This window comes from Dreissena polymorpha, chromosome 5 (genome assembly GCF_020536995.1).
Source record: "Dreissena polymorpha isolate Duluth1 chromosome 5, UMN_Dpol_1.0, whole genome shotgun sequence".
Lineage (NCBI taxonomy): Eukaryota > Metazoa > Mollusca > Bivalvia > Myida > Dreissenidae > Dreissena > Dreissena polymorpha.
The window spans coordinates 97,054,155-97,076,017 of record NC_068359.1 but is presented as its reverse complement, the minus strand read 5'-3'; the positions used below and the strand labels follow the sequence as shown (position 1 = coordinate 97,076,017).

Sequence of the window (21,863 nt, the reverse complement as noted above, 5' to 3'; positions counted from 1 at the left end):
AATGTTTTTTTTCTCATTTATATTTTGACGTGCTAGCACCAAACGAACACTTTTATTATACCGTAACTTGCTTTTAACTTAAAAATCCCAAACGGTAATGATTAACTTTAACTCTTAATTTGGCTACGCACAAATTAAGGTGAACAGAACTCTTACACATAACCGAGCTGAACCCATAAAAGGTACGCATTTCACGAGTAGAGTTTGCATAAATATTTGGAATAGGCGTTTTCTCACTCTGGGTGTTCGAAATAGCGACACAAAATGATACGCTGCTTCAATGACACTACGCATGTTTTCAAACAAAACGCCGTCACCCTTTTTATCGCCAATGTTCGAATTTGAATTTGACAGTGCGTGTTTATTTCTAGTAAGTTGAGTTTTATGAAAATAGGAGACTAACTATTATATAAAACTCTAAGTATGGTATTTTAATTTTGATTTTTGCTTTTTTAGCTGTATTCCCTTAAATAAAATAATAGGTATCAGCATTGAGTATATATATTTATTTTAATGTAAAACCCCTTAAGACGCGAAAGATAAACATACGTATATGCTACAAAGTCATGTAAGGTAAACAAGTAACTTCTTCAACATTTGTTATCAGTAAATGAACTGCACTATAAGTGTATTTGTTGTTCCTAGTATAATTAATACATTTTCCCTAAGAACAAAACATTACAGATTTAATGTATGTGAAATCAAAATATCAAAATGAATGTGAACAATATCGTTTACTTTTAAGACCGGAAATAAAAAAAATCGATATACAGTTGCACCATTTACGAAATATATGTTCAGAGATCTTAGAAAAACTAGCTTCGAGATTTATGCGCACGATTAAATTTTTTTTATAGGAAACAATATAACAGAGAAATGTTTGCGTTCAATGTATGTAACTATACTGTCTATTAATGAAAGATATATATAACATTGTCATGATATATATCAATTATAGATTTAAAGAATATATTATGTCGAAGTACAGAAACATGATATCACATTTATCTTTTCGGACAATACACGTACATAAATATTAACACTTCTAAAAAGGCGGAACGCATTCATCCAATGCAAATAACAAACAAGAATAATCTATGTTATGTTACACTGGGTGTTTCATTGAAATAAGTATACTTGATATGATATGTGATTTCAGAGTGAATTAACAAGGGTGAAACTAATTTGTAACGCCATATTATTGTGTGTTTTGTCCAACACCTAGAACACTCCACACTACGAATATTAAGCCAACAGTCTGTTAACCTAATATTTCCGTAATGCAAATACAAAAAAAAAACGGGAATAAATTGTATTTTTTTACATTATTTAGTAAAGTAGTGCGTTAAATTCGCATTCTTTCAGAAGAAGACATTCACCAAGTCAAAATGTGACGGCTGTAAGTTGAACACATAGTTATAGTTTTGAGTATTTTGTCGCATGGCATTGTGATACACGTAAGAAATACATCAATATACATGCACATTATACAGCGTTATTGTAAACATAATATCATAAACATGATATAAACAGAACTCACATCATGAAAGAATGCGTAAACGAAATAAGTTTAATTCACACACACAATTAGTCGCAAACATCTACAAACAGATTCCTGTTTAAGAGAATACAATTGATCTCAAAATGTTTTTCACAAATAAATTGTAATTTGGTATTGTTATTGTTATACATAATGTATATATATACGAATGTAACTAAGTAACATTGTTTTTTTTAAATCTTTTATAAACTATTCCTCCCCACTTTACAAGGTTGCATAATTGTGGATAGAAAAATATGATGTCATTTCTGTTTAGTGCGAAGGGACAATCGCTTGTCTTATTTTAAGCAAGGCATGTAAACCCATTGAAAGCTCTGTTGGAACTGGTGTCATGTTGCAAGTGACACTCGTTTAACGAAACGGCTAGTCATTTGGTTTCAATGGTATTGGTATTCCTCTTGAAAGCTGTGCAGTCATTGGTTTTAATTACCATTGATCGTGCTACTAGTGGATTCCTTTATTGCGGGACGTTAGATTGAAGGCTGCCCATCTGAATACTGTCTGTCCGTGCTTGATTCCCTCTTCCCTGCATAATAAGGTAAGTGTGATCTTACTCATGTTCATAACGATGCTATATTATATGAATATAGAAGACATTTATCGTTTCGTTTGTGCGCAATTTTTTAAAATATCATCTTGTATGAAACATTATCAAATTAAATATTATATAATTAGGTTATTCTCAACCTTGGTATTGATTGCAATCATTTTAAAAGCGTCTGTTTTACAATTTGAATACTATCAGTTGGCGATGATCATTGAATACCACATTGACGTCATTTTACAGTTGTATCGAGGAATCGTCTGCAGTCCTGTTTTGTATATACTCAACCGTGCGAAACTAATCAATTTGCATCCTGCTTATTCTAATATTTGCATATTTAAGTTTTTAGACAGAATCAGTCAATTATGTATAGTTACATTACAGTAACACATTATTTGGTTTACATGGTGGTTTGGGCAAACACTGATAATTTGATCGTTCCAGAATAAAGATTTTGAATTGGAATTAACACAATCAAATTTTCTGATTCTTTTGCTCACTTCCTCGTTGCGTGCTAGCTATTCGCTTATATGTTTAACATACCTTGTATTTTAGCAATCACCTAGAACAAAGGTCGGCAGGCAACGAGGGAGTGAGCAAAAGATTAAGGAAAAGTGGCTCACTTTACCTATATTCGTCTTTCCCCAATATATTGTTGTTTTAAAAATTGTACGCGTGTGTTATATCATCAATATAACGGATCGTCAAGAGCAATATCATATAAATTATTGTGTTTGTATCAATGGGTTGCAACGTACAGCATCTATTGGAGTGAGTGCGGGGTCTTCCATCGGAAAGCTGGGGATGTTTTGCCTCCTGCGTCTTTTTTACAAAGGTTCAATGTAAATATTAGAATCATAAATACAAATAAATAAATTAATATATCAATAAATAAAAACATGTCTTTAAACAATGTATTAAGTACTTAAACATGCATCATGCATGTGTTGTCGCATTGGATGTATTAAGTGAAATCGTGTACAGTAAGCCATTTACATTTCATTCAGTATTTTTTATTTCACATTGAACACACACACACACATATATATATATATATATATATATATATATATATATATATATATATATATATATATATATATATATAATATTGCCAAGTAACATTTAAGCTTACTTCTGTTTTATGAAGATAATAATTGCTACAGTGACACCGAGCCCGATGCCAATTCCGATGCCAATGCCGATGAACACATGCGCTTGGGATGTTGACGCCTCTGCATTGTAATTGAAACAAAAAGCAATATATGAAAAATAAAAAAGGCGCCTTTTCACAGTTATTATTGCTGCAAAAATAAACCAATTTATATAAGTCATGAATAGTGCCTGTCTACGGAACCCTTCTTGTGTTTCTCATTTTTCAAAAAACTTAAAATAATTAAATGTGTAACAAGCGGACAGAGGGTCAAATGTGATGAAGGCAGTTGAAGTTGAAGTAACCCGTCCCGTACTGGACTGTTTAATGGCATACCGTCGATTTTATAAAGGAATCTCAACGCCGCATGGTTGTGTGTTTTTGTAATTGACAATATGTTGGTCACATTAAATGGTTTCATTTTGAGATCGTGGGGGATATTAAATATATGTAAGCATATTGGTTTTAAACCTCTTGACATGGCTGAAGTGCTTAGTGTGTAAATACAAATATTGATTTTGACAATATTTATCTGCTGCTGGAAAAGCACGTAAGTAACAACATAGCAAAACGATTAAAATCCAATCCATGTATTGGGCCTGCAACTTTGGAAATATGTTTACAAACGTCGTAAGGGTAAAACCGCTTTATGTACGATCGTATTGAACATTTCCGGGTTTTGTGTGAATACGGCAGCGAAATAGTATTAAATCTGGTCAAATATTAATCGACCGGCCATATGGTCGTACTTGTGAACGGATTTGCATCCTTCTTCTTTGGCAATAATAGTCGATTATTAAAAAGAATTATTAAATTACCGAATTATGCTCTAATTGTTTTAAAGTAATGACGTTTTGTTGCATACTGTGGTTACGACACGACAATCAACCAAAGCATGACGCTATTAAGATGTGAATCAATTTTTATTCCAACCAAATATAAACGAATTCGCATAGGCACGAACACCCAACCTTACATATCCATACGAATTCGTTATCTTAAAGCGTTTTGTACAATTTGATACAAAGTCCATAAACAACGATAATTTAGTCTAAAAAAGTCGACAGTACGGAGCATTAATCTTGTGTGACGGGCATGGTTCAATGAACTTTTCGTTCACATAATGAATGGAATTAAATTGGACATTGAACTAACTTAATATATATCTAATTTTTTAAAGAACAATATAATTTTTACAATTTATATCACTCAATTCTCAGGATTTTAATGCAAACGCTAGGATCATACATTTATATCTTACTTATAGCGACACAATGTGGTAGACGTTTTCTTTTTTAGATGGAACTAGCCTGAGTGTAATGACCTAATCCGGTAATTTTATATATTCACCAGTCCAAAGATTGCCGGCATCCGTTCCAAAATCGAAAACTTCGACAAAATATAGTTTAATCTTATTTACAGCAGATTTTCACAATATGACCTTGAACGGGTTACACTGATGGTTGTTGCCAATAATTGCACTATTACATGGATACTACAATTAAATTGCTAGATAAACGATCGTTTTTTAAAGGCAGTACAAATCGTAAATTAATATTGCGTTATTAACTCATGTAGCCATGAGCATCGGAACAGATTGTCTTTAGTCCACTTTTAAATAAATAAGTAAGGTATGTAAATGCAAAGACATTTTTAAACGAAAACAATGGGTAAACACATTTTACTTTATACATAGGAATTCTGAAACTCAGCATAAACATTCTTATTTACATCCACTATTTTTTATTCTAAACAGGTGTTCATTATTCCATACAATGCATGTTTAAACCGCAGTCCATATCAGTATTGAGCATTTATTGACGATTTTCTCTTTGTTGAAGTACGTATATATACAAAAGGTATATTGTTGCTTTACAAATATTATTGGAAGGTTAACATCAAGCGATGATGAGGTCAACAGCGGTAACCTTTTGTTAGTTCCATGCATTTGAAAACGTTAAATCGATGTCTATAAGTAAAGAATTTAGACGTATAACTGATCGTCGTTCAAACCTTCTTGAATAATTGAATAAAATAGTCTGTAATCTTAAGTATAAGTACATTATATTCAACTTTTAGCACTAAATGTACCAATACAATACAATGTTTATTATCGTTTAAGAATCAGAAAACGGACACGAGAGCGTTTCAATAAGACTGTCGATGAAATCGAGCTAAAATAAATAGAAGTTCTTTTGTTTTTACAATTGCTCATGAAATACAACAGACCAATAATGACAACCACATTGACTTAAAATCAATTCAAGCGAAACAATTGAGTTTTACATAGGTGTGGCACAAGTTATAATTGTGTATATATTATTTTATTTAACGATTTCTGGACGGTCTGGACAGACGAGCTTTTTCAAAAATCTGTTGTGACCCAAATAATTGTATAAATCATTCAAGGTATGTATTGTTGTGAAGTACTTGTATGTTATGGACGACATTTGATTATCACAACGATTGTCACAATATATGTAGTCGATGAATGCGCTTATTTTACAGGGATCTCTGGAATAGTATTTAGCTATGAGTCTTATACATAAAAGCATGGTGAAACATGTAGCCATTTACGTATCGCCCTACGGAAACCTGCACTGACATGGATGTGAATCCGCATTGGCGTGTCACCGCATAGACGTGACGTGTTTGTCTATGCGGCAATTGTCAAATTATATACACGACCCCGTCTATGCCAACGAACACTCGCTCCGCATAGACCATTCTAAATAAATGCATTCCATCCAGCCAATTTAAATCCGATACATTTCTGAATGAAACAAAAATGGACTTATACAGTTATACATGCATACTCAATTTCTTTGTAAAAATATTTAAATAAAGGTTATCATTGTTCAACACATGTTATTTCAACGTCGAATATTCGTATGCGGGACTTGAAATAACATGCATTTTCATTAAAACAGCAAAGTGTGGAATATAAATTAAGATTGTATTCATAGTTGTGTCCATTTACACAAGTTTAATGATTCAAAAATGAAAAGCTGGAATTCAGATATTAGGAGGAGGAAACACAACCTTGCAATATTCGGAAAAAAATGAAGTACTACTTGTTTTTTCCAGCTCCTTTCCTTTCACAGTGAAGTTCACCACTCGATGGTCAAATTTGTGGCTGATATTGATGGAGAAGAGCCTGTCATCCGTGAGGTCCTGGTAGAGATCATACTCGGCCTTATTGTCCGCTGTTACATGTGTTTTCACGTCGGGTATGGTGAAGGTCAGCTCCTTGCCCGACAGTGACAGCTTGAAGTACTTGTCATAGCTGGAGGTGGGTGGGAGTGGCTGCTTCTCTGTCAGGTAGTTATATCAGTGAGTAACATTCAATGAACATAGCGATTTATCAAAAACAATTAACATAGATGTATACATGAAGAAATCATCTTTAAGCCACTATATGTAAACAACCAGATATTATTCCACTTGATGGTCAGTGACAGCTAGAAATACTGATCATAGATGGAAGTGATGCTTCTCTGAAGGGTAGAAATATTGGTGATTTACATAGATCGAAATTCATCGTCACATGCTCTTCTAAAGAGTAACATTATTGGTTTAGCTACATAGAACAAAATTTGGAATTATGAAATTGTTTTCTCAAGTGTATATATCATTAAGGTAACAATGAAATTTAGAATCCTACAGTGCTAGCAACACAACATGTAATGTTTATTCTAGAAGGACAGAGGGGCATGGCGAATGACTTAAGAATGGCATTGCACACGGCGATTCTCTTACAAAAGGCACAAACGATGTTTTCAACTTTTTAAATTGTTTAATCACAGCTTTAACTGATCATGGTAAAACTTATTTGAAAGTACACTTTCCGGATGTTTATGTTTAGCGTACGTCGTATTTTCGCATGACGGAACATTCATATCGAACGCTCTTGTCGTTTTTCAAATGAAAAGGTTGCATGAACCAGGGACGTACACATGTTGGTAGACGTCCCTTAATGAACTAAATTACACGTGTTCCATAACGCCATTAATAAATGCCACTTTTTAACTCTTAGTCATGTCTGTATTCATAAATTAATGAAGCATTGAATATAGAAAGTTTCAATCAGCGTTAACTATCCGCGTGTTCCTCGTGACAATGAGAGTTAAACAAATGGCGGTACATGTATATGCAGGTTTGCCACTCATGGAATAGGTAGTCATTAAATAACCAAACAAGAGCACCGCCTAGCGGGTGCAGACTGCCCTTTTTTTTTCTTTTTAAATTTGAACGACCCATCTCCATACTTCAATACAAAAGGAATGAGGTGTGGGGTGGAGAGGGGTGTATAATGTGGGGGTGTGGTCATGTTTTCATTATTTTCCAAAAATAATAAACAAAATGAAAACTCATTGGGGGGGGGAGGTTCTTGGGAGGGATGTTTGGACCGTCTTTCAAAAATACAATGATAGAAATAAATATTTGTGTTTTTAAAACCATGTTTAAAAAATATATAATTTTTTTTTTGGTGTGGGGGGGGGGTGGCGAAGTGGTCGGGGGGTTGAGAAGATGTTATAGTGTGAGGGTATAGTCATTAATTAGAAGATCTTTCACAAATTAGAAAACAATGGAACAACAAAATCATTGTTGGGGTGAGGGATCCTGAGGTGGACCGTGGGGGATGGTTTGGGTGGAGTATATTGTGGTATGTCAGGTAAGTGTTGTTTTGTCAAAGTGTGAATCCAATCTGATCATAAATAAAGAAGTTATTGCAATTTTAGCAAAAAATTGACCTTCAGAGTCAAGATCATTCAAAGGTTAAGGAAAATTTCAACTGGCAAGGTACAGTACCCTCAAGAAAGTATGGACGAATTTAAAGTTTGAAAGCAATAGCCTTGATAATTTAGAAGAAAAGAGGATCAAAACACAAAATGTATCCAAATATTCAAAGTAACTAAGTAAAAAAAAAACGGTCATAATTCCGTCAAAATGCCAACCAGAGTTATGCAACTTGTTCTGTACAATCCCCTTATGATAGTTAGCAAGCGTTCAAAGTATGAAAGCAATAGCTATGATTCTTTAGGAGTAAATATGACCAAAACACAAAACTCAACGAAATTTGCAATTTTCAAAGTATAAAGGGTCCGTAATTATGTCAAAAGGCCAGAAAGAGTTACATAACATTTTCTGCACAGTCTCCTTATTATAGTTAGTAAGTGTTGCAAGTATGAAAGTAATAGTTTTGATACTTAAGAATAAAGTGGACCTAAATACAAAACTTAACAACAAAATTAATTTTATATGTATACAAAGGGCACAAAATTCTTTCAAAATGCTAGCCAGAGTTATCTTACTTTGCATGCCCAGTAGCCTCATGACAGTAAGAGTAACAAGTTTGAATGCAATAGCTTGGCTACTTCATGAGAAAAGTGCACCTAAACACAAAACTTAACCAAACGCCGACGCAGACGCAGACGAAGACGCCGACGCAGACGCGGACGCTCAGGTGATGACAATAGCTATTTTTTTTAAATAGATGATCTAAAATTTCTTTGCATGTAAATAAAAGTTCTGTAAAATCGGCTAGGGTTTGAATTGTAATAGACAGTATTGGAAACTCTGCTAATCTCTAAGAAGTAACAATCTATACCGTTACGGCCTTGTGTCTTACGAATATTCTGATATTAACAAAAGATGTCGGGTCATTTTAGTTTGAAAAACAATACGTATAGTCGTTACCTTAGGTTAATATTATGTGTACCTCATGAAGTTGAGCGAAACAAAAAATAGTCATACGCGAGGACTGAATAACAATAATGGCTGATTTATTTCAGATAAATAGTGTGTGTAAAAGTTTGGGTCGTCGAAGTTTGTCATTTAGAAACCTGAGTGACTATCATTAATTCGTCGACCCAAAACCCACCCCGTTTTCTTACGAACAAACTCCTTTTTCTGATTGGTTTCCATTGATAATGCCGCTTAGCCAATCAAAATGACGTATGCATCACACAAATGCCGTAAGCAGAGTTGTTAAAAAGCCGTATTTGGAGCTTATACCAACTTGCGCAATTAAATGCTACGGGGTGATTATTGTTTTTTACAGCACTTTTCGGGACATATGCCTTCTTTCATTGCGTAAAAAGCAGTCATGAATTAAGATGCATGTTTTGGGGACACCGAGATAACAAACGATTGCAAAAGCATATAAGACATGAAACATATGGTTCTAGATAAATCGGTACATGGAGCTAATGGACTTTGAAAGGTGTAGCGTGGCGCTTCGAAAATTTAGGCATGGCGAGTCGCTAGTTGATAAAACACTACATCATGTCAAAACAAACAGTGAAAATGTGTGGGAAATAAAATTATAATTTCCCAATAAATGATGAAGCCGCTACATGTTTTGTTTTATCATATTTTATTTAACCATTGACCTCTAAGCATGACCTGGACCTTTGAGCAATAGACATGGGTTTTTTATGTGAAGTCTGGGGCAAGTTATTCAAAATTGCAGATGACATAAATAACAGTCTAGACAAGCTCCGGGATACCGAGTCTGATGATCTTCTACTACTTAAATACATATTTTGGCGCATTTGTAGTCCCGTAGAAAGTTTAATTTACTGGATTAAAGGTTTAAAGGTTTCGTTTCCAATCATTTAAAACTGATGAGCAGCAAATATCATAAAACCGTAACCGACTGCAAGTTACTCTTAGGCAGTCCTAGCTTTATGCTGTTTGCACACTGCCATTTTCACTGCCCTTCTGAGTGGGAGGGGGTTAATTAATGATATGCCCCCAAAATCTAAGCATACACACACAAATCATCAAATGCGAGTAAATACTTGCATGAACAAAACTTTCCAGCAGTCCGATTTCTGTACACTTTTCAAATGATATTAAGTACCTTCTACCCAAGAATATATTAAAAAAAACCTTTTATTGCAATTGTCAAAATGAACGTGTTATTGACCTGACTACACTGACCTATAATCTGGTCACCAGTCGACGTGGTAACTGGCAAGTACCAGAACCATTTGTAGCTTATCTGGTTCTGCCAGTATGGGTCCGTGATTACATCTATGGCAAAGACTATCTTCATATTGGGCTCAACGTCGTATGTGGCATTGGGGGCCTTTACTATCTCAATATTGTCTGCAAGAAGCAGCAAGCCATAAATTAGTTTCCAACAAAAACAAATCACTTGTAAAATTAAAGAAATTATTTTTAAACATTAGATAAAAGAGTTGCTTTTTCAAAATCAGGACAAACTCGTTGTATCGTTGTAACCTGTTAAAATTACCTACACTTTTCAATTATATGACCCTACATCTTGGAAAACCGGTTTAAATACATCTGAGTAGCTTTATCCTAGATAAGCATGTGCAGTCCGCACACACTTATCAGGGACAACACTTTCTTCTTTCATGGAATTTTTCATTAAAACGATGTCTCTTTTTCAATAAAAAATTGTCATTGACAAGTGTCATCCGTTATTAGCCTGTGCAGACTGAATAGGCTAATCTGAAATGACCCTTTGTACACATGCATTTAGTCTAGTTTTCCGAAATTGAGACTCATATTTTCTAATATGGTTTCCACATTTAAAATTCTCAGTAGCAACTCGCTATACTTGTCATAGGAAGCCCTTAACATAAGGATTATTTCAAACTCGTGAGTCCGCTTCCTGGGTAGAACCATTACTTTGCGTCATTCGGGGGAGCTCAAATAACGCTACCACAGCGGTAATCAAACTCGATCTCCGGGTCACTAGGCATGCACCATTTACACTACCCCACGGAAATCTGTTTGGAAAGCCAACACATTAAATCATACAAGACTGACACTTCTTTGACTGTAATTCTGACACATTTCCCATTACATCATTCAATACTGACTCACCTATGACTGTAAGTCTGAAACATTGCTCACTACATCATTTAATACTGACTCACCTTTGCCTGTAAGTCTGACACATTTCCCATTACATCATTCAATACTGACTCACCTATGACTGTAAGTCTGACACATTTCCCACAACATCATTTAATACTGACTCACCTATGACTGTAAGTCTGACACATTACCCATTACATCATTCAATACTGACTCACCTATGACTGTAAGTCTGACACATTTCCCACAACATCATTTAATACTGACTCACCTATGACTGTAAGTCTGAAAGCTTACTCACTACATCATACAATACTGACTCACATATGACTGTAAGTCTTACACATTACCCACAACATCATACAATCTGACTTACCTATGACTCTAGGTCTGACACATTACTTACAACATCATTCAATACTGACTCACCAATGACTGTAAGTCTGACACATTGCCCACAACATCATTCAATACTAACTCACTCATGACTGTTAGTCTAACAAATTACCCACTACATCATACAAGACTGAAACTATTTGTACAAATGTATTATTCTAAAGCCAAATTTGCAACACGTTTTGATGAGGTATCTTGATTTCGGCAGCTATTTCGGACGCCATCTTCCTCATTTTTCAAAATATAATTTGTACTCCGTAATTCATATATACTCTGTATAATATAATCAAAACGTCATGTTTCAATGAACAATTCGTTCACATTGTGCATGGAATTGAATTTGACATTGGACTAACTAATTATATATCAGATACCTGTAAAGAACAATATTCATTTTACAATTTACATTACTCAATTATCAAGATTGTAATTCAAACTCAACGATTATATATTGATACATTACTAATTACGACACAAGGTGGAAGACGTTTTATATTTTAGATGGTGAACAAGCCTGAGTGTAATGACATAATTCGGCAACTTTATATATTCACCAGTCTAGAGATTGCTGGAATCCGTTCTCAAATCGAACACTTCGACACAATATAGTAACATTTAATCTGTAGCGGATTTTCATAATATGACCCTGAACGGGTTACACTAATGGTTGTTGTCAATTATTGCACTATTACATATAGATACTACTATTGAATTGCTAGATACGCGATCGTTTTTGAAATGGCAGTAGAAATCATAAATAAATATTACGTTATTAACCTAAGTAGCCAAGAGCTTCGGAACAGATTGTCTCCAGTCCACTTCAAAAGAAATAAGAAAGGAATTTTAATGCACAGACAACATTTTAAACAAAAAAAAATGGGTAACACGTTTCACTCAACACATAGGATGTCTGTATCTCAACATAACAATTCTGATTAACATTCACTTTTTTTTTTGTTTTAGGCAGGTGCTCAATATTCTATACAATACATAATCGAACCGCAATTTATATCCATATTGAGCAAATATTGACGATTTTCACTTGGTGGAAGTACAAACAAATGCAAAGGTATAAAGCTTTACAAATATTATTGGAAGGATCACAGCAAGCGATGATGAGGTCAACAGCGGTAACTTTTTGTTAGTTCCATGCATTTGAAACGTTGAATCGATGTCTATAAGTAAAGAATTTCGAAGTATAACTGATCGTCGTTCAAACCTTCTTGAATAATTTCATGAAATAGTCTGTAATCTTAAGTATAAGTAAATAACGTTCAACTTTCAGCACTAAATGTACCAATAAAATACCACGTTTATTATCGTTAAAGAATCAGGAAACGGACACGAGAGCGTTTTAATAAGCCTGAGGCTTTCGATGAAATCAAGCTAAAATAAATAGAAGCTCTTTTGTTTCTACAATTGCTCATGAAATACAACAAACCAAAAATGACAACCACATTGACTTAAACCCAATTCAAGCGAAACAATTGAGTTATACATAGGTGTGACACAGGTTAAAATTGTGAATGATTAAGTCTATTAAACGATTTCAGGACGGTCTGGACAGACGAGCTTTTTCAAAAATCTGTTGTGACCCAAATAATAGTATAAATCATTTAAGGTATGTATTGTTGTGAAGTACTTGTATGTTATGGACGACATTTGATTATCTAAAACGTCTTGCGATTGGTCACATAATATGTAGTCAATGGATACGCTTATTTTACAGGGATCTCATGAAAAGTGAGCTATGATTGTAATACATAAAAACACGGTAAACCAAAAAGCAATTAACGTATCGCCCTACGGAAACCTGCAATGGCATCAATGTGGAACCGCACTGGCGTGTCATCGCATAGACGTGACGTGTTTGTCTATGCAGCAATTGTCAATTTTTATACACGACCCCGTCTATGTCATCGAACACTCGCTCAGCATAGACTATACTAAATAAATGCATTACAGCGAGCCTGTTAAATTCCGATAAAGTTCAAAATAAACTGATACATATATTTATAGAAATATATATGCACAATCAATGTCTTCGTGCAAATATTTAAAAAGGGTCATTATTTTTCAACAATGAGGTTTTAATCAAACAGCAAAGTGTAGAAATCCATTAAGATTATATTCATAGTCGCACAAATTTTCAGAAGTTTAATGATGCTTTTGAGGAAATTTGCAAGTCGTGGTTTGCATGAAACTCAAAGACCGGACGTTTGGTCTATATGATGACGAAACCGTCCGGTATTCAATTTAAAAAGGTGTGACTATTGCCAGCCGGACGAATTAACATTCATTAGTTTTGACCAAAGGCGCATGCTTTTAACAATCTTAGAAGAGAAGAACTATTATATATTTCACACCATATATACAAAAACCTGACCCATACAGTTTCAGAGAAGAGATTTGAAGTGTGTCGATATTAATTATACAAGATTTAAACAATAATTTGATCCTTGAGCGTGGCAATTTCGGACGCCAGGCGTATGATTTGAAAAAACTAAGCGAACGTTACTTGCCAAATAACAAAAATAAGTGCCCTTCGGTTTCAGAAAAGATACCAAAATATATTTCAGAACAGAACATAAATTGAATATAAAAAAACATGTACACAGCACATAGCAAGTCTTAATCAGGGTATAATAAACATATCAAATGCGACGTGAAAAAAAATAATTATACAGTAATAAGTGCACATACTTCATTATATAACAACTGAAAAAGGTTACAACGATAATCGCATTTTAACCAAATAAAGATGTTACAGGGTTGCCAACTGGTATACGAATGCTTATATTGATATAAACACATAGCACACACTTTTGCGTATATAAATTATTGCAACACATTTAACACTCAGACATGTCCATTTCAGATTTGTGTAAACATCTAATAATACCTGTTTAGTTGTTTAAAAAAGTGGAGGACATTGCTCATCTTACAAATGTCATATGAATCGTTATGCAAAGATAATACATAGCAAATCTCGTATATTCATTGTGGAAACATAATCACAATGTCTTATTCAACATCTATGTATTTTAAGCAAATGGTATACTGATTTGAAGCGTATAGGTATATATTATAATGCGGTTTGGACTTGCCACGGAGAACACGCTTTAATCACGCTCTCGGATTATGCTGATTATTTTCACCGAAAACAACAGACACACAATCCAATTAGCAAACAAACGATCAAACCCGTGGACCATATTACTTGAGCTTAACGTCTTCGTGAACAACATTCGATATTGAAATCCTGATAAGAACACATTCTTTTTCGAAAAAAACACACACACAACTTAATACGTTTGTCTTAAGAACACGTCTACACAGTAATCCTTTTTAATGTATTTGGCTTGGAAGAGAGCTATATTCCAAAATTTCGCAAAGTGCAACTCTATAACAAGAATTAATATAGTTCATTGTGTCCACGTATATAACGTAGGTAATCTTTTCTTCTTGCATTTCTGAATAAAAGAGTAAACAATACAAATTAGGTATCATGAGGAAGGCCTTTACCGATATCAAAATTGCGCATCCGAAATATCGTTCATTTCCGTTTAGAACTATTCCATGCGTGTATTCAAAATTATAGTAAACAGCGAGCGTAGCAAAACTTAATAGTGTAAGTGTAATACAACGGTTATTATTATGCCTCCGTCCGCCTGTCTGAGTAAAACTCTGAATTTAAAATCCCGTTGAAAATATTACTAGCATGACTAAAAACATAACAGGAGAAAACGCAAACTCCATGGCTGGGCAAATTGTAACCACTGTAACACATAACTTTAAGCATATTTTTTTCTTTTAAATTGCAAGAGTCGTTGGTCCTCAAATTTGAGCATACACCAAATATAAAAGCGATGACGTGTTTGCGTTCAGAAAAGAAAGTTGTTTAATATATATTTTAGCTACGGTGATTTTCCTATACAATTGACAGGAACGATTGAACCAACTTTAAACAGTGATCATTCCTGTGAACATTCATTTGGATCTGCACATACGTTGAGGCAGAATAGTATTTAAGTAAGCGTTAACGGATGCAAGAACGCATGGACTGACGGAAGACGGACAACACGTAATCATAAAGCACCCCATGAGCAATATGTGCTCAGGTGAGCTTAAACACATGGCATGCCAAGTCGCGCTTAAGACAAGCTTACACGAATGCCAGAAAAAGTGAATGTTTTACTGAGACAGACCATAAGATACTTTTATAAAAAAATATTACATATAGGTGTGGCTGTTATTAAGATGTGGAGGTGTTAGTTTAAAGGGATCTTTTCACGCTTTGGTAAATTGACAAAATTGAAAAAAGTTGTTTAAGATCCGCAAATTTTCGTTTTAGTTTTGATATTTGTGAGGAAACAGTAATACTGAACATTTACCATGCTCTAATATAGCCATTATATGCATCTTTTGACGATTTTAAAACCTAAAAATTATAAAGCGTTGCAACGCGAAACGATTGAATAATTTGGAGAGTTCTGTTTTTGTCGTTAAATTTTGTGAAACTACGAAGATTGCTTATATAAGGTATAAAATACGTCAAGAATGTGTACTCGGCGGAATAGCTCAGTAGGCTAAAGCGTTTTTACTTCTGGACTCTGGCAGGACTCCAGGGGTCACTGGTTCGAAACCTGCTCCGGGCAATGTTCTTTTCCTTTTTTTAATTTTATTCTTGATTTTTTACTGGTGCTTTTACGATCCAATGTTTACATTTATCAATATAAAGCATTTAATGAATAAGTTAAAAAATGCCAAAATCTGTGAAAAGGCCCCTTTACATGTTTGCGCAAATCAATATTTCGTATGATATTTTTAATACGAAGGATACTCTTCTATTTGAAATTGTCTGAAAAATGGTTAAATGAGAACTTACACAAAATGGGTTTGTTTGAAGAGCAAAGTCGATTAAATCCCTATCGATTTCATTTCACGCATAGTCGCGACATCGTTCAAAATTACCTACATGCGAGAGTGTTTGACACCGTCAAAATAACATCGCACCATTCGCATTACCGTATTCCATTTATGTTGTGCCACTTATGTCAGCCATACTAAGAAATGTGTAACTGAGGTTTAATTCTGACAAATGTTCATACCAATAAATGTAGCCATAAGATCGTAAACATGTTTTTACTTTAGCCATATAACGCATACTACCCCGCTCCATGGCGGAAATATTTTGCGAGGAACCGGAACCATTTAAGATATTCGGCAAAGAAAATCATTAGAACAACTGATCTAACAAATGTTTCGTGAGTATTGGACTGTAATTTTAACTTCAAGAGTTTTAGTAATGTTTTAATAAAGCCATATACAAAACTGACGCGATCCCGTGTGGCCATGTTTTTCAAAGCGGCAGAACCATGTTTAAACCCTGCCCAGATAACACATGTTCTGATCAAGTGTAATGAATAGTGGACCAACCAATGGACGTCTTCAGTGTAAACAAGGTTTCACTATAGCCATTTAAGGGATACTCCGTCGCTCCATGGAGGCATATCTTTCAACGGACCGGAGCCTTTTCCTAGATAGGTTGAGAAATCGTTTACAAAAACTGTTCTGGCCCGGTTAAATAAAGGTTGGACTTAAATGTGAATTATACAATGTAAACATGGTATAGCCCCAGCTACAATATACATATGATAAAACTGCCCGTGAACCAGGCCATGTGTGTCAACGGACCATAATCACTTTTTAAAATACGGCCAAGATCTTGAGTATAATTGCACTTTCCATGTTGAATTGAAATTGAAACAGTGTGTTTTTCAAGGTTAATATTTACTAAAGTCATATAAGAAAGACTGCACTGCCATCCGGTGGCCATATTTGTCAACAGACCACAACCATTTCAAACTCAGCGAAGATAACCTTATAACAAATGTTCCTACTAAGTGTAATGAAGATTGAACTAAATAGTTTACCATACAGTGTAAAAGGTTTTTCTAATGTAATTTATTAAAAACTAACCAGCACTCTGGTTGCCATGTTTTTCAACGGACTTGAACCATGCATAAGATTAGCAAAGATAACATTTGGAAAAATTGTCTGAATAAGTTTCATAAAGATTGGAAATGGTGTGGCCTCTTAAAGTGTTTTAAAGGACTACGCACAATAAACGAAGGCTACGCATGACGGACGAATTGTGACAAAACAATTCACTATGTACACAAAATGCTCATATGTGCGTGTGACTAATGTTTAAACTATGAACATACCGAACATGCTGCAATTGAGATCCGCTGGGGCCACGTTCCTTATTTCACGCCCCTTCAGGTGCGCGGGCTCACTACACACAGCGTCCGTTACTGTGACATTGGACTCGCCGGCCTGAGCTGTCACAATGAGCCATCGCAGATGGCAGTCGCAGACAAGCGGATTATTGTAGAGATCACTGGCAATACAATATACTTTTATATAAAACTGTTAAACTGATACCTACAGATATACTAATAAATGATGACCTTTAAAAAATGCCTGATTAAATGTGTAAGAAAACAATGGTTTGTGACTGTGTTTAGCTTTGTTGTTGGAACTTCACAATCACTTGACAGTAATTCACTGATTGTTTAATTAATGAAATAATTGTTGGTCTTGTATCGGTATCATAAATAGTCATTGTGTGTCCTCTTTTGACCTAACAATAAATGAGAATTTTGAACCATTATAAAAGTGACAACAAATAGCGCCCTGTGATTAAACATTAAGTGCAAACAAGTGAACACATTTCAAAGTTTCCCGGGTAGATTAACAGAACATCAAGCGAGCCCCAACTTAATAAAAGATAGGCCTGTTAACTGTAAATATGTGAATAGCACTGCAATCTAATAAATGTCTGTAAAGCTGAGATTTGTGTATGAATTTAAAGACATGTTATAAAACAAACTTGGTTAATGGTAGCATACTTCATTTATTTATTAACTATTGGATTTATGTTTTGCTTTTGTCAGCTAATTTAAAAAAACGTTACATTCTAAATATGATAATATAGTAATACAATAGGAAATATATACTCGATGTATTCGTGTATATCGCATTACTTTTTCTGTTTCTGTTTCAGTTTATTAAGGCATAACATTGCAAAATGCACTAACTGTTTTTGTAACCTATGGTAGACATATTTGGTTTAATGATACTATCAAGAAAAGTTGGTGGAATATTATTGGTGGAATTTGTAATTTGTATTGAAAAATACAAAAAGGTAGTCAATTATCAATGTAGTGATAATATTTTATCCCAGTATATTGATTGTTGTACTTAATATTGTTTCCAGTCTATAAATAACAATTTTCCTGTAATATAATTGAACACATGTTTGCTCTAGCAAATATGTTCTTTATTTTTTGTCGCAAATTACAAAATTATAAGGTATCACACAAGTTGTTTAGTTATAATATGCTATTACGCATTACAAGCGTGTACTAATAAACACATACCATAAACAATTAGTACTTGGTTTAAAAAACAACCTGAATTGGATACTAAAGAACTAATAAATACAATAGTTATATATCAAAGCTTCTCTCGTCATGATTGTTGGTCAATTATTTTGCAAATATGAATGTATTTATATGATTTACACTGAAGCACATCCAATATGAATGTATTTATATGATTAACACTGAAGCACATCCAATATGACTGTATTTATATGATTTACACTGAAGCCAAATATGAATGTATTTATATGATTTACACTGAAGCCAAGTGCACATTCTGAATACATAACTACAGACCTCAAAAGACTTTTAAGGTTTTAATCCTTGCAATACGGCACTTTGAGTTTCCATTTTTTTCGTCGCGTATGTTCTAGGTGTATTGTAGTATGCATTAAAATGAACGTTAAAGAAAACATTACCGTACACATAAGTTGTCTTCGAGTTTACAACCCTCAATATGTTTTTTTTCATTTTTCCGGAACCATTTATAAAAACATACACTCTTATGAATATATATATTGAACAAGCATTACTTTTTGTTTTATATGTATTCACACATTCATTAGTAATGCATGTACAAAGTAAATACGATGATAAAGCCGAATGAAGACGTTCATGCACACAAGTGTTGTTATCTCCATTTGAACACTGGACAAAATATCAAACTTTAGTTACAAGTCATTTAGTTTGTTTATTCGGGACAAGGAACCATGTTTGAACGTGTACATTTAATATAATTTATCCGTGGTTGAAAATAAAAGCACAATTCATTTTGTTGCATAAACTTATAAAAATATCTTAATTCACATTAAAATGCCCCAAAACTGCTCACAATTGTGAAATATATGCAGCCCATCAATTGTAAAGAAAACTAATCGGGCCCCAAATATCCAATATTTCATCTTGCTCTCTTAAGCTATGCTATTCAAAAGTACCTAGTTTTCACATCGAAAGAGTCTATCATACAAACAATTGTTTGAATAATGATAGGTAATGGCTATTTTATAAACAACTCAAAGTTTAAGAAACTTTATGTTGACCTACGCATATCAGGATGAAATAACTCAACTAAAACGTTTTTGTATGTAAAACAATCATGAAATGTATTTATAAACGACAATTTAATTTTGGAATATTCCAAAGTCATTTTACTAGAAACTTAAAAAGAAAATTCGATTCCGGGATTCGAACCCTAAAACGTCTAAGGAGAAAAACTATTTCTACACAACAGAGGCCTTTCATTGAACTTGTTGCTTACTTATGTACAGTTCTACACCGATTCATTGAACTTGTTCGGACTACGATCATTTACAAAATTAGGCGAAATGAAACAAATATATTTACAACTTTGGAAATTTACTAAACATATATTTGAAGGACAGACGGACCGAAATAATTATCGATAATTGTACTCATTGTAATACACACTATGGTATACTCACCTATGTGTTACTATATTTTAGCAAAATTATGGAATACCTGTATGTAAGTTTTTGTACAAAGCGATTTGATGATCATTCGTTTTCAAAATTTGTGAATCGTAAAACAAACATTTTTTTATAATAACTAAAAATAAAGATTCCATTGCACAAAACTGTAATACTTTACTATTATGGTCATGGAACATGATAAAATCATATCAACTATATAAATTATATCATATAACTACTCATTTATATTTATTTAAGCAGCAGTTTCTCTATGGCGGCTGCAAAATTAATAACGAATTTTTCCTTATTCTAACCGAATAAAGAAGTGGCTTTTGAAATTAAACGAATTGTTTAACATGTACAGACAGTACCAAACAATATATTTTAATATTTACTGTATTTTTTATCAAAATAGTTTTATGTCATATTTCAATTAAAGTGTAACTTTTGCATACTATCATTTATTATGACTATTTCAAACCAAATAAGCAAATTTTTTTTCTCCCTAAAGGAATGACTTCTTGTGTGCAGCACTGTTACACATTACTACAACAATCATTATGCATCTAGTAATACGTAAAAAATATGCAAAAACGGTTTAACTTTAATTTATATATTAATTAACTAATAAAGACATTTCGTTTTCGTGAGAACATAAGGAGCACAACATTTGCATTATGCATTATTCGAACCATATAACGAACTGATAATTGTTAACTAAAACAATAACTTTACATATACCAACCGTAATCCATTTATTTCACATGTACTTCACTGTGACATATAACTATCGATACCAATTGCTATCAAAATAAGTGTAACAAGTTATGTTTTTATTGATAAGAAACAGGCATTTTCTGATAAGAGCATATGTTCATAGACGAAACTGTAACCTCTTGTAAATCAGTTTACATGTTAGTGTGCTTATTAATAAACAGTTCAAATACTTCCAATAATTTGTGTATCCAGTTCTTTCTTAACTTAAATAATAATTGAACGTGTATAAAACGTTACTTCAGAAGTAAAACAAGGTCTGATGTTAATATAATAAAATATGCATTCCAACATATTGATTGATGGATTCATTGACGTATTGCTGTATTAATTTATTCAAACACCATCCCAAGTTTTCATAAATTTCAAATCACCTTAATAAAAGAGTCACGTGCATTTAATATCGTAACATTGCTTATTAATGAGAATAAATATGTATTATTCAGTCGGACAATTTAAACCTCACTTTAACTATAAATTACTTTGGTAGTATCTTTATGATTGTGTATTCCAAATTTAGTTGAAACCGATTTATTTTCGCTCGATTGCATAGAAAGCCGCAGGCTTATTGAAACGCTTTCGAGTCCATTTTTGGAAGAACCGCTTTCTAAAGATCTAAAGAACGTTCCAACAATGGTGATCGAACCAGTTGCCATCCTGTTGCTACGCGGACAAAATATCCTCTACCTATTCCAAA

The 21,863-nt window shown here is 33.6% G+C and overlaps 1 protein-coding gene across 1 annotated transcript; it reads right to left on the bottom strand.

The window, feature by feature from the left end:
- Positions 1-2,031: 2,031 nt before the first annotated feature.
- On the bottom strand, positions 2,032-18,433 carry LOC127831491 (uncharacterized). The gene is made up of 5 exons (XM_052356474.1): positions 18,429-18,433; positions 17,742-17,917; positions 10,207-10,374; positions 6,333-6,572; positions 2,032-2,087 (listed from the first exon to the last, which is right to left on the bottom strand). The coding sequence occupies exons 1-5, from the start codon at positions 18,431-18,433 to the stop codon at positions 2,032-2,034; spliced, it is 645 nt and encodes a 214-aa protein (XP_052212434.1).
- Between the last annotated feature and the right edge of the window lie 3,430 nt (positions 18,434-21,863).

Bases quoted from the DNA above. Each gene is read 5' to 3' on its own strand.
- LOC127831491 (XM_052356474.1), bottom strand. The intron at 10,375-17,741 runs GTATGTTCATAG...TGCTTCTTGCAG, and splicing joins TCTCAATTGCAGCATGTTCG to ACAATATTGAGATAGTAAAG. The intron at 2,088-6,332 runs GTAGTACTTCAT...CTTATTATGCAG, and splicing joins AAAGGAGCTGGAAAAAACAA to GGAAGAGGGAATCAAGCACG.